We start from the raw sequence: 13,884 nt of genomic DNA on the forward strand, positions 1-13,884 counted from the left end.
CATTTATAGCCTTGACAAACCCACACAATCCTTCTGTAACACTAGATGTTATGGTGTATTAATCTCAAATTCATACATCTAGTGTTTCAGAAGAATTGTGTAATTTGTGTGGGTTTGTCAAAGCTATAAATCCTTCTGATTCCCTACAAACTGCTTTAATAATTTGAATTAGATAGCTTATGAAAACTGAATTCTGCTGCTAGTTTGTTAACAGATTTTGTTAACCCTTCTACAAATTTGGAATGTGTTTCAATTGATTTGCATGTTTAGAATAAATTTATCTTATTTTGAGTTGATTTTATTTGGCTGAATAACTATGGGTGATGATTTACTAAGAACATCTTCATTGATGATAATATGAGATGAGATGGATGTACAGGGTTCGTGTTGAAAGGTGTTTGTATGATTGCCATTGGCATATCCATGCTCTAATGTCTATCATTGGGATAAGCAAATACAAGTGAAACATACTAAGATCATCGGTGAGGGCTGTGAAGAAGCTCCTCCTCTGATGTGATGGGTGATGGGTGATGGCTGAACCAGGCTCATGCAGACCGGCTGAGGCTGTGTATCATGAAATTTCCATCTTCCAAATTTTAGCTGACTAAACACCAACCACAGAAAGTAAGAGGAATTAAGTAAGAGGAATTGGGCAAAATCAAGAAGATCTACTTTGCTGTTCTCCATAACTTAAGAAGGTCCTACAACACCAACCTTGTAAGTTGTAAGGAAGGCACTTGTTCGAAGCTTGCTTTCTCCATCTTCCCAGATCTCATCTGATCTTTCTTAGAGTTTTGGGGGTGGGTGTGTTTCCTTCTTTTTGTCTTCAGATTCAGATGTTGTGGCGAAAGGGTTTGTTTTGTACTTTAGTTTTGGTAGTGTCCTGCTGTCAGTCAGCTTTTTTTTTTTTTTTCTTTTTTCTTTCTTTCGTTTTCGCGATAAGCTAACCAAAAGCATGTGCTCTGCCGTATGTGTACAGTGTACTGTACGACGTCGCACTTTTGCAGGTCTTTTACATGACCAAAATTTGCCAAGGGGGTCTTTGATTTTGTTGAGGATTCTTTCTTCCTTTCGTGCTATTTGACTGGATTTTGTTGAGTACTTTCAATCAATTTAATACTAATTTTAAATTTTTCTCAAAGAATAAAAAATCATACCTTATTTAAATTGATTCAAGACAACAACAACATAACTTATCTCACATTAAGTGTAATCGATCAATAACCAAAACTTCTCAAGTGTGAGATAAAAGGGTTTGGTGTAAGTTTTGTTTTAGAAATTTGGGAATAAAGGGATTTTTGGGTTCTAGGTTCTTTTTCATGTTGGGGGTTTTATAACTCTTTTTTTTTTCCTTTAATTTACTTAGTGTTCGTATGACTAATCATCTCGGCATAACGACAAGTCACACAAGGCCTAACACCATGCTGTTTGGGCCTAGACCCAAAAGACTAAGCCCTTCCTGGGCTCCTAACCCATGACCTACTAGGCTCCGGCCTCATGGGCTCCGGCCCCCTGGGCCCCGGCCTCTTAGGCTCCGGCCTCCCAAGCTCAAGCCTCCCGGGCCCCCGGCCCGTGTCAACTCACTCGAATCCTCGAGACCGGGGCCACGTGGCGCTCCTACAGTGCAAGTCACCACAAAGGACACGTGTCGTCACCGGATTGGTTGACACTCCTCCAAAGGTACTATAAAAGAGGTACCTTCTGTTCACAAAAAGACAACTGAAATCATTATTATACTATTCACTCACTCTGCTCTCAGATCTCTCTGAACACTGACTTGAGCGTCGGAGGAGCTTTGGCCGGCACCACACCGGTGTCCTTCCCGCTCACTTTTGTGTACCTGTGCAGGGTGCTCTGGATATCATTCTCTCTCATTACTCACCAGTCGGACCCAGCTACCCGTTCCTGCCCCACTTCGACGTGTCATCCGCTCAGTGGTGGGTCAACGGGCCTACGTGGTTCGACTCGACGTTGACTGCTTTACCATTTTTGAGCATCAACACTTAGTTAAATTAAATAGGTAAATATTTAGTTAATGAGTTTAACAAATTAATGACCTATATATTTTAATTGGACTATTTTTACTTTTGAATTGAAACTTTTTTTTTAATATATATATATATATATATATTATTTGGGGGCCTAGGCGACCGCCTACTCGGCCTATCCTTATGGCCAGCCCTATGAGCATGGATGTCTAATGGGCAAAACCATATATTTCTAAAACATGAGCAGAACAGCCTACAATCTACATGTGCAGAAGCAGTCACTCACACCATATACAAGAAATTAAGTTGAAACTTAAAAGTCTAAAGTATACCCAAAAACATTACTAAAAATCTTATCTTGATTCTATTATCATTGAATAGCTTGGTCCATGTTGAAATTAAGTTGAAACTTGTCCAACCAGAAAATCAATTAAGTGTTAATGATCAGCTAGCAAAGAGGTCCACTAAAGTACTAAACAGCGTCGGCTGAACCCAAATCGCGGGTGGTATGTACCTCTGCCAATTAGGATTTGTTGAGTAATGATGTGTGATGCTTCCGTCCTCTAAGTTAAAGATACCCATATCATCGCATGGTCTATTATCGTAAACTGGGAACTTACCAAATAATAACATATCATCCGTGTAATATATAGAATTTGAGTGACATCCAGGAAAGTTTGAAGCCAAAACAGAGACTGAATGATTGTCACCCAGGAATAGAGCCTCATCTCCAATGCTTTTTACCTCAACCTCTTCCACAATAGATCCATTTTTGTCGTCAAACACCAACTTGTAAACCATGAAGCTCCTAGTCCGTAACCTGCCTTGTGTATGTTTATAAATTCTTCGAATACGCAATAGATCTCCTTTAGTTGATTCCACAAGATAAGCCTTAAGATCTTCACATGGGCGGGGCTTCCGAGGTGTAAGTAGCTTTGCTTTTGGCGGCTGTGAAGGTTATTACTCGTATTAACATCCCATGAAACAATCTCTCCCATTGTTCCAGTTCCAGTTGCGTAGATTTTATTTTTATGAAAAATAACATCAGTTAACAAACAACGCCGTCGCCCAACGTAAGTCCAATTTTTTTGGCCTCTTTTGATGAAAGCCAAGTTGCAATCTGCACTGTAGAGTGCTATAACCACATAATTATCTGGATTCAAAGTGGGATCAGCAGACAAGATAACTTTCGGGACGTAGTGTTCATAGTAGCCAACCAAGGTATAACCTTCTCGAATCTTGACATTCAAGGGAGGGAGACGAATCGGCCATGCTTTTCTAAAAGGGTTTCGGAGTGCTATAATTAGACCTTGGTCCGTTGGAGTTGGAATATCTATTGTGGCCAACCAACCATGGCTAGAGCCACAACACCTCTTACTATAAGGCACTCGTAGCTGGATATTATTGCTGCATATTTTTTCTTGAGAAACGTTGTATACTAATTTTCGGTTTGTTAGGCTACTCTTTTCTTGGCATTCATTTGGGATCAATAGCATGGGAAGTGCCTTAAGCGAGCGGGGGTTTGCATGATGATAGTCTTTTGCAAAAGAATGCCATAACTTGCAAACGGCAGCAAAACGAATATGGTCGATGAGTTTCAACAAATTATCCAGAATCAAAAAGACAACTGGATGAGGAAGACTTGCCCATTCTGAATCTGATAGGTAACCATCGCTGAAGCAGCTAACAATATCCATATCGTTTCTACGACATGGCTTCTTATTTAGACCTAAGCACATGTCGACAATAATATTTAGTATTTACTAACCTAGCTAAAAGTTATAAAGAGTAGAGCTCCACAATAAAAGAAAATAAGAACAAAAGAATCAAATATACCAAGGATAAGAAAATAAGTAAAGAAGAACAGAAGGATGCTCTTTGATAGTACGTGATCGATGCAAGACATTAAAAGAAGTGGCCTCTTTATATAAACAATTGAAAATAAATCCTGTGAGAACATGGAAATCCTAATCTCACAGGAACAAGGAAATAACAAATTAAGTATATATATATAACCAATTTTGGTCTCTTATTAAGGGATCGAATCCCTTAAACTATTATAATGTGGGAAACCAATTAGAACTATCCCATATTGGCTCCAGATAATAAAGAAGATTACAACGCACACGTCACTAAATTCACATGTACAATTGAAAAGTGACTAGAACTAGAAGCTATCAAAGTCCATTGAACGTAGGCACAACCCAAATCGCCTGGTATACACCTCTGCCAATTAGGAAATGATGCTCTCTTCGTGGGTGACAAACTGACAATCATTCAGTCTCTGTTTTGGCTTCAATTTTTCCTGGATGCCAGCCAAACTCCATATATTACAAGGATGATATGATATCAGATATTCAGATCATAATAATTTCAAAGCTTATGATAATAGACCATTTAATGATATGGGTATCCTTAACTTGGAGGACGTAATTAAGCATCACACATCATTACTCTTTAAATCCTAATTGGCAGGGGTACATATGGTCATCAATACTTTCCTGGTTGGAAGAGTTTCAACTTTAAACACGGACCAAGCTTAGTCAAAAGGCTATTGCATGTCAACGCACTCACATTGTTATTTGACTAGAGTTCAGCAATTAACGAATGTTTTAAGACACTAATTATGCTTTCTTTGCTATGAAATAAAAGAGTTAGTTTGTGTTTTGAAATTTAACTATGTCGTTTTTGTGTTCATCAAAGCCTGTTCGTCGTGGGTTTGTATTATATAAACAGTAGAGATTTAATATTTATTATATATGATTTTATTTGTTTTTGGTTTAATAGCTGCCCTATATTGCAAATCACCCCACTCCATCTTTACTTGTTCAAGCCTAAAACCCTGCCATTGTATTGCGTTATAATTATAGTCATATAAACATACCTAACCTAATGATACTTGTATTTTCTGATAATGCCATTCGAAAACAATCAGTTCAAACTTCAAACACACCATAAGGTCCATAACCGAAGCACATATTTCTACAAACAGAGCATATAAAAGCTCTCCTCATGGATTGACTGCTCGATTTCTTCTTCTGTCTCTCGTGGCCATTTTCTCGCCGTACCTCTGAAATATATCTGCCAAATCAACCAACCCGACCTCCCTCAATTTCTTCCCCACCTCCTCAAACATTTTCACCCCTTCCTCATTTGAGTAGTAATGCAAAAATCGATTATAATCAAATCTAGGCACCTCAACTCCTCTTTGAATCCCTCTCTCTACATACTTGGTCGCTTCTAATGACTTGCCTGCCTTAACCAAACCACCAACAAAAATGGTATCAAAATTCACTAGAGGATCCGATCCCTTCCTCCCTCTCTTCCCCAAATGCCCCTGCAGTAACATGATATAAGTGTGCATGTTAGGCTCACACCCCTTTGCTATCATCTCCCTAAACACTTGGGTTGCTTCGCGCAGCTTTCTCAACTTCAAAAGCCCCTTCATCAACCCATGGTACACGCTAATATCCGGTTTCTCGATCCCTTCCACAATCTTATATCCCAAGCTAACTCTACCTCTTGCTAAAAGCCCGTAAACAAGTGACGCCAATGTCAAATTATCTGCGTGCATCCCTCTCTTGTGCATTTCCTCGAACACCTCATGAGCTTGCTCAATCTTACCCCTTTTACACATCCATTCAATCACAAGCCTATAAGTTGAAAGACCCAGATCATCCAATCTGTTCAACCTCATCATCTGAAAAACCTTCATAGCCTCAACATAGCGATTCATCTTGAAAAGGGTCTCCATCATTCTCTCAACAGCAGCAACATCCGGGCCGAACCCTTCATCCACCATCAAATTCCAAATCTTTGAAGCCTCAATCAAATCACCCACATCACAAAACCCCTCAATCAATCCCCTATGAGTAACCCCATTAGGTCTAATCGACTCCTTCAACTTAAAAACCACATGCTTAGCCTCAACTACAAGCTTAGACCCACAAAGACTCTCGACCACCTTATTCAAAGTTTCCAAACTATACACAAACCCATACCCATTCATCACATGAAAAAACTCGACACACTTGTTCAGCTCCCTGGCCTTGGCCAGAGTCTTTAAAGCAATAATAAAAGTTTTGTCATTGACCAAACGACGTCGTCCCATCTCATGGAGCATGTCCCAGAAGAGTTGGATGTTCCGGGACTTGCCGATGACGTCGACCATTTTGTTGAAAGAGACGGTGGTGTGAGTGAAATGGGGGTGGTGGGTTTGGGTGTAGAGGAAGAAGAGGTAGACGGGTCGCCATGAAAAGGGGAAGGTGTTGCAGACCTGGAGGAAGAACTCGTGGGTGAGGTTGAAGTTGAAGGAGTTGAGGTTTGAGTGGAGGCGTGGCTCGGGCGAGTTCTGTTGCTGGTAGAGGATGGTGCAGACTCGGACGAGGTGGGCAGGGTTGACTGGGGATGGGGTGGCGAGTTGTGGCTGCTGGGTTGACTCGGTTGTTATGAAGCGGAAGAGGTTTACGAGAGGTTTTGCGAGGCTTCTTCTTTGTCTGATTATCATTACGATGGTCAATGATTTCTCGTGTGTGTTGGACTGTTGGTTATGACTTATGAGTTCTCACTTGTTGCCAAGTGGGCCTCTAATGGGCTGAGTTGTGGTCCTTGGAAAGTGGGCCAACTAGCAGGCCCATGACTTGACTTAAAAAAACATTTATAAAAAATATTTATATTAAACTGTTAAAATTGTCAAATAAATTGCAATTAAAATATGCTGTTCTGAGCATCAATGAGTCTTCTTGTTGCTTCGCGGCAGATGGGGTTTTAGTTGAAGATGCCAAGTTTCATTTGTTGGGTTTTGAATCAGTGGTCTATTGCTACAGCAGACGAGAGAGCAATAAGGCAAAGCACCTTCTTGCTCAACATGCTGTGTCACATGTTGGTTTCAACATTTGTTTTGATTATTTGCCAAGTTGGCTTGCAATAATTATTCATACCGATGCTATTTGAATAAAGTTACAGCTTTTTCTATAAAAAAAAATGAACATATGCTAACAAAATTTTAACAGAGCTTTTATGAATGGTAGTATAAGTTAAAAGGGAAAAGATTGATAGAAATTGGGGGAGAAAGAATAAAACAAGCCAACACCATACCATTATAAGGAATTACAAAATTGGAAATAAAACATTATTTATTTATTTTCATCTAGTATTGGGAATTTAAATTTAAGACATCTTTTAACATTGTATACAAAAATACTATTAACCCAATAAGTATTCATATTATAAAGCTTTTTTTTTGTTACATTGAAGGTAATCCAACCTAAATCTAGTCTAATTATAACCTTTTCTCCATTTACATTCACCACTTAGACTTAGGGGGGTGTATTCAATTAAGATTTTAATGGACTTTTGTAGAGTTTTTAAAAGTCATTGACTTTGGTAGAGTTGATGGATTTTTAATGACTTTCATAAACTCCACATAGACTTTGACAGAATTCTATTTAGAGTTTCTCTGACTTTTTTCATAGATTTTGAAGGATTTTTATAGACTTCTAATAACTTTGATATAATTTTTTATTATTTATTTTAAGATTTCTCTAATATGTTTTTTATTTTTTTGTCCTCCGTGAGTGAATGAAATGGGGATGAGCTTCAAGACCGAGATGCATGTGTTATAAATTGTCCTAATATTGCAAACAATATAAAAAGTTGGGACTAAAATTGTAGGGACCAAAATTATTTTGTTCCATAATTTATTATAAGTGTTCTGAATTTTATGTTTTTATGTTGTTAGACTGTCAAATATTGTGTTTTAACGAGTTGTTAGAATTTGTCTAATTGAATTGACAGGTTAAAAACATTATATGATGTGGTGGTAACATTATTTCTCAAATTATGAATTTATAATCTTGTGATTTTGTTGAGAACTTAAAGACTATGAAGTGGTTGGTTTGAATATCTTGCTGTTACATTGTATTGTGGCAACGCTGTTGGTTCCAACCCAAGATGAGGAGTCAATTAAATATAAGAGAAAAAGAAAATTAATATAAGAGGATATAGTAAGTAGAAAAAAATAAATTAAGAGGTGGGTGAAAAATAAGATTAGGGGGTTTAGCATCACTCTTTAAAAAATAAATAAATACAACTTTTTTAATATTTGAAATCCTTTGAAATCTGCAGGAGGAACCCTGGAGAATTATTGACTTTGATATAACATAATTTACACTACAAAGTTCATGAAAGTCTTTTAAAGTCTATCATTTAAAAAAGTCAATGACTTTTTGAATACCATGTCACTTTATAAACTCTTTAAGGCCTCGTTTGTTTCACAGGACTGTCTTGGCTTGGACTAGCTATAGGGACTGGCATGGACTGGCTTGGCATGGATTAAGCTAGCTAAGAACTGCCTTTATGTTTGGTGCAGTGCAGGACTAACAACCTGGATAATGAAAATAGTCATGTCCTATGTTTGGTGCAGTGCATGACTAACAAGTTGGAAAATTAATTTTTGAAACAAAATCATAAATCCCCATATTTATTTATTTAGAATAAAAATGACATTTTTGTAAGAATAGATAAGAGGCAATTCCTATATCATAGAGGCTATCCAATCCAAAAACTAGAGAGCATTTCCAAAACCATGTTGGATGCAGAACCTAGATCCCTGAATTTCAAATGACATGTCAGCAAGCAATTGTAGAACTGCCGAAATTGGATATCACTCATGTTATGGGCTTCATCGACATATCTTTGAAGTTTTCTAAGCTCATCTCTTCGTCCATTTCTCTCATATATTTGTGCCATTAATATCAAAAGGTTAGCATCAGTTTTCACACCAACTCGAGGCATCATGTCAAGGAGCTGCTCTGCTTTCCTAGTTGTCCCAGACAAGAGACAACCAGCCAAAGCAATGTTGAAAGCAGTAGCATTAGGCTTCATAGCAATTAAAGGCACATTACACTTCTTACGTGGGTCAATCCTATTATCTTGGAACAAGTAACCTATCTCAAGAATCAGCTCGGCAGCAAGGTAAGCCCCTTGAGCTGTTCGAGACATATGGGCCAAGATAGCAGACCAAGCAGAAACAGGGGGAAATTGTTCCATTTCTACCATCCTTCTCAAAACTGTTGATGCAGGAATGGGTAATCCAGCTTTGGCAAGACCAAAAGAGAGATAAATGAGTGTCTCCTTCTCCAACAAGTTCTGTTTGCTTTCCTCAACAGCCTGTTCTACCAACCCATAAGCCTTCTCAAGCCACTCGACTTCAAAGCTTTCTGAAAAACTAGTTAAAAGCTTATTCACAACAGATTTCCTAGGAAACCCATCCATCTGCATATGTTGCTCATGCAACTTCCATGCATCATCTAGTCTATGCTCATCAATTGCATTCTGTATCTCCTCATTTAATTTAGCCGGGTCTCGAGCCTGAACCAAGATTGTTCCCGCCGCAATTGAAAAGAAATTCACTTGAAGAGTAAATTTATACCCTATTCTCAAAACAACATCTTGTACATTTGAGTTTGCCAAAGAATAAGAGCCAACAAACCCAGAAACAGATCCGGAATTTGAATAAGCTCGAAGCTGGAACCCCAAGACCCGAGATACACTATAACTAGCATCACCAAGTAAAAGATATAAAGCAGATGGGCAAACTGAAGCTGTTCGATGGCTGACTATCCTCATGGACAGCATCTTAATTCTTAACCACACAGAAAAGTTTAACACTCAGCTCACTACCAACAAAACCACCCTTCAATTTTGCCGATAAATATATTTTTTATAGCACAACTTCGCATGCCCAAAACTGGGTTGAATAAGTATTCAATGAACAACTTGGGGGTATCAAGATTGACGAATAAAAAAGCTTATCGCTTCAAAATTGTGACAGACTGCATGTAAAATATTAATCACATTGTCAATTAAGAGAGAGACCCTTAGTTGAAAATAGACAGAATATTCACAAACAGACTGAAATACAATTCCATTTTCAGTGCAAATCAATCAGGAAGGGAGAGAGAGAGGTACTGACATGGTTTGAAGTCCAGGGAAAAACAAGAGTGAGAGAGAACTAGAGAGCTGCGTGAGGTACTTTCTATTGAGGTAGAAGAAATGGGTTGGGTTGCTGTAGAAGATGAAAGAGCCAAATTACCAGTCGCTTCTGCCCAGTTCTTCTCGCCGGTCGCCGCTGCCCAGTTCTTCTCCTCGGTCGCCGCTGCCCAGTCCTTCTCGCCGGTCGCCGCTGCCTAGTTCTTCTCGTCGGTCGCCGCTGCCCACAGTGATGAAGTCGCCGCTGCCCACTTTCTCCTTCAGTTTGTTGTCGATATGAAATTGATAGAAGTGTGTTTTGGTCTTAGGTAGACCCAGCTAAGGAGGTTCTTAGCTAAGAAGGCTGATTTTCACGGGTTTCATTAAGCTCAGCTAAGAAGGCTGATTTAAGTTGGACAGGATTCACTAAGCCCTGTGTTTTTTAATCCTAAGCTCACCAAACATGGGCTTAAAGTCTTAACTAAGACTGTCCCTGTTAAGAAGGTGAAACAAACAAGGCCTAAAAGTCTTAATTGAATACCATAGACTTTTTAAAAGTCTTGATTGAATACCACCAGACTTTTATAAACTCTTTAAAAGTTTTGATTGAATACCACCAAACTTTTTAATTCCACCAAAGTCATTTAAAATCCTAATTGAATACACCCTCCTTAGTGTTATACCCTTTCACAAAACTATCAGGAGTGATAAAAAGCATTTACCATCACATCTATAATTAGAGTTCTATTCTCTCCCTTTTCCTTTGACTTTTTTTTTTTGATAAAAAACTTTTTCTTATAAATAAAAAAGCTAGTGGAATAATTTGGTTGGTGATTGAAATATCAAATATGGGACTGATTAGTAATTTGGTACTTGCACAATGAGTAAAGCATGTAGAAATTGCAGATGGAATAAAATTCCCAAAAAGCCACTCCGACATAAGGGATAAGGGCAAGCATGCAAAGGCCTCCTCCTCACAGAAAATCACAAATTGCGCGCTTCGCTTCCTCATTCAAACATCCCAATTCCCAAACGGACGGTCGAGATCTGGTCATCACCACCCCACAAGTTGCTCGATCTTTAACACCGCGTCCTTCCCTTATTTAAACCCACCCTCCCCATTTTCGTCGCATCTCAACCCCCTCCCCTATTTCTAGTTTTACCCATTCATCGTCCTCCTCCTCCCAAACCCGAAACGATCTGCTGCGACTCTTTCCGCCTGTCGTTTTCGCTGACTATCTCTCTCTGAAACGATGTCGTCGCCCGAGAAGGAGAGAGAGACCCAGGTTTACATGGCCAAGCTCGCCGAGCAGGCCGAACGTTACGAAGGTCACACACACTCTCATATCTTTGCTCTTTTGTTTCCTGATCTATTTGATTTATGGTTGCGTTTTTTGAATAAATGTATTGATATGTCAAAGCTGGCATTGATCGGATTGTTGAGTGCTTCAGCATTGTATCGGATCTTACAGTGTTAGTATGAGATTACGAATGCTTTTTTCTTCGTTTGATATGTGATTTTTGTTGCAGTGGATTTAGTTCAAAGTTTTCATTTACTGTTGCGTTTATAGATTTGATTAATATGTTGATTTTATCAATTAAAATCTAAAGGAATATACTGTTTGGACAAGTACTGATGGTGGTGGTGGTATGGTTTTATGCGTTTGATGTACAATTGCTTCCAAAATAGTCAATTATGTTTTTAGTGTTTGGCTGTGTGGGGATTTTTGTAGTTTCAATTGACATATACATGGGTGAAAAATTATGGAAAATTGTTTATGTATTATGTTGAAGAAGATGGAAACTGTTTCGTTAGAATTAATAGTCGGGGAAATGAGTGAGTGACTATCTTTGGAGACGAATGTCTCTGAAATATCGCGTTTAATTAATGATGCAGAAATGGTTGAGTGCATGAAGAAAGTTGCAAAACTTGATCTTGAGCTGACTGTGGAGGAGAGGAATCTTCTGTCTGTGGGATACAAAAATGTGATAGGTGCTCGACGGGCCTCTTGGCGCATCATGTCTTCCATTGAGCAAAAGGAAGAGTCTAAGGGGAATGAGAACAATGTCAAACTGATCAAGGGTTACCGCCAGAAGGTGGAGGAGGAGCTCTCCAAGATTTGCAATGACATTCTGTCTATCATAGACAAGCACTTGATCCCCTCTTCCACCTCTGGAGAGGCCACTGTTTTCTACTACAAGATGTGAGTCACATTGTTCCAGTTAATTTGCTCTATCTTGTTTATTTATTTGTATGCATGGAATATATTCCCTAAGATAAAAATTGCAAAGAGATATGGTGATAAGTATTTTTGCTGCCTTGAATGCAAGTGGTGCACATGTTATGGGATCAGGGGATTTTCTCCTTTTCTTCCTTTAAAGATTACTGTGTCCTGTGGTTCTGTCACGTTATTTTCTTCCATGTTTGTACTGACATTCATAACAGTGTATTTGGAATTGATAATTTTTTTTTTTTACTAATATGTTATGGCATGCGTGTTTCAGGAAAGGTGACTATTACCGGTATCTGGCAGAGTTCAAGACCGACCAGGACAGAAAAGAGGCTGCTGAACAGTCACTCAAGGGATATGAGGTATGTTAACTCAACACTCTTAAGTTCACACAAATGATTAATCAATGCTTACATTGTTTCATTCTTTACTCTCACTATCATCTGATATGCTCTCTTATTGTCATCTCTCTGACAGGCTGCTTCAGCTACTGCAAACACAGATCTCCCATCAACCCACCCAATCCGTCTTGGTCTAGCACTAAACTTTTCTGTGTTCTACTATGAGATTATGAATTCTCCTGAGAGGTACTACTTTACATTCATTGTTATCTTTTGCTTATTTCCATTTAAATAATTCCTGATATGTTGTTGTTATTAAAAACTTGTAGGGCTTGCCATTTGGCTAAACAAGCTTTTGATGAGGCAATTGCAGAGTTGGACACCTTGAGTGAGGAGTCATACAAGGACAGCACCCTTATCATGCAATTGTTGAGAGACAACCTCACTCTCTGGACCTCTGATTTGCCTGAAGATGGAGGTATAGTATAGCTGGATACCGGATTAACATGCTTTTATATTTTGAGGAAATTACGTATTTTAAATTGTCAAGTAGCATGCATTTATAAGATTAATCATTCCAAATAATTGGAGTTCCTTTCGTTTTTAACTTACTGTACAATTAGAAAAGACTTGTATTTATCTTCAGCTCTTCTTTTTGTGAAACGGACTTGCTGTTGCTGAATGGATGCAGGTATAAAAAGCTGTATGAATTCATAACACTTTTGGATAGTATGTAGGCAAAAGTGTGTGCTACACACTCCAAGGTGCCTGTATCTATACAGGCACTGATATTGTAATAGTGTACAACTTTCCGTTGCGAAACATAATAATTCAGAAACAAGTGTATAAACAGTGTAAGTTCTTTTATGCAGGTGACGACAATTTCAAAGGTGAAGAGTCCAAACCTGCTGAACCTGCGACTGCGGTAAGTACTTAACATGTTTTCTTTGGGGTTGCTTGGTATTATGGAGTTATCAGTCAGCAATTTTAACCTTTCACTTCCACGTTACTGAAAATGAAATAAAACAAAATAAATGGATTTGCTTGCAGACTTGATGGGGGAATCTGAAATAACCCCGGCACATGGCAAGTGGAAATTCTGCTTTGCAAAAGACGACCTTTTAGCTTTTCTCACTCAGTTTTCACGAGGGGATTGACTCAAGGACTTATACATTTTCTTATGATATTCATCCTTCTAGGTTTCGAAGAAGATAGGATTTGATCAATTGTCTGCCCTTTTTTATTTATAATTTATTTTTGGTTTACTTGCTTTTGCTACTTGTTCTTTTATATAAATTTATGTTAAGCAATGGATGCATTTAATTTTTTTTCGTCTTTATATCTTTATAAAAC

At 38.4% G+C, this 13,884-nt stretch overlaps 2 protein-coding genes and 2 pseudogenes across 3 annotated transcripts; 1 reads left to right on the forward strand and 3 right to left on the reverse strand.

Moving 5' to 3' along the window:
• Window positions 1–2,432: 2,432 nt before the first annotated feature.
• On the reverse strand, window positions 2,433–3,685 carry LOC147295231 (F-box protein At2g26160-like; annotated as a pseudogene).
• A 1,270-nt stretch (window positions 3,686–4,955) lies between these two features.
• On the reverse strand, window positions 4,956–6,495 carry LOC147295232 (Pentatricopeptide repeat (PPR) superfamily protein). Its single transcript, XM_086234144.1, has one exon. The coding sequence runs from the start codon at window positions 6,493–6,495 to the stop codon at window positions 4,999–5,001; it is 1,497 nt and encodes a 498-aa protein (XP_086090270.1). The 3' UTR covers window positions 4,956–4,998.
• Window positions 6,496–8,354: 1,859 nt separating this feature from the next.
• LOC147295233 (pentatricopeptide repeat-containing protein At1g03100, mitochondrial pseudogene) lies at window positions 8,355–10,327 on the reverse strand (annotated as a pseudogene). Its single transcript, XR_015120654.1, has 2 exons — window positions 9,964–10,327; window positions 8,355–9,823 (listed from the first exon to the last, which is right to left on the reverse strand). The product of XR_015120654.1 is annotated as a pentatricopeptide repeat-containing protein At1g03100, mitochondrial pseudogene (transcript).
• A 784-nt stretch (window positions 10,328–11,111) lies between these two features.
• Window positions 11,112–13,761, forward strand: GRF12 (general regulatory factor 12). Its single transcript, XM_086233612.1, has 7 exons — window positions 11,112–11,288; window positions 11,857–12,163; window positions 12,465–12,552; window positions 12,668–12,777; window positions 12,861–13,009; window positions 13,404–13,456; window positions 13,582–13,761. The coding sequence occupies exons 1-7, from the start codon at window positions 11,213–11,215 to the stop codon at window positions 13,585–13,587; spliced, it is 789 nt and encodes a 262-aa protein (XP_086089738.1). The 5' UTR covers window positions 11,112–11,212; the 3' UTR covers window positions 13,588–13,761.
• The last annotated feature ends 123 nt before the right edge of the window (window positions 13,762–13,884 follow it).

This window comes from Dryas octopetala, chromosome 2 (assembly GCF_963921425.1).
Source record: "Dryas octopetala chromosome 2, drDryOcto1.1, whole genome shotgun sequence".
Taxonomy (NCBI): domain Eukaryota; kingdom Viridiplantae; phylum Streptophyta; class Magnoliopsida; order Rosales; family Rosaceae; genus Dryas; species Dryas octopetala.

Coding starts and splice junctions, on each gene's coding strand:
- LOC147295232 (XM_086234144.1), bottom strand. CDS start 6,495: ATGATAATCAGACAAAGAAGAAGCCTCGCAAAACCTCTCGTAAACCTC.
- GRF12 (XM_086233612.1), top strand. CDS start 11,213: ATGTCGTCGCCCGAGAAGGAGAGAGAGACCCAGGTTTACATGGCCAAG. Junction 11,289..11,856: donor GCAGGCCGAACGTTACGAAG/GTCACACACACT, acceptor TTAATGATGCAG/AAATGGTTGAGTGCATGAAG. Junction 12,778..12,860: donor ATTATGAATTCTCCTGAGAG/GTACTACTTTAC, acceptor AAAAACTTGTAG/GGCTTGCCATTTGGCTAAAC.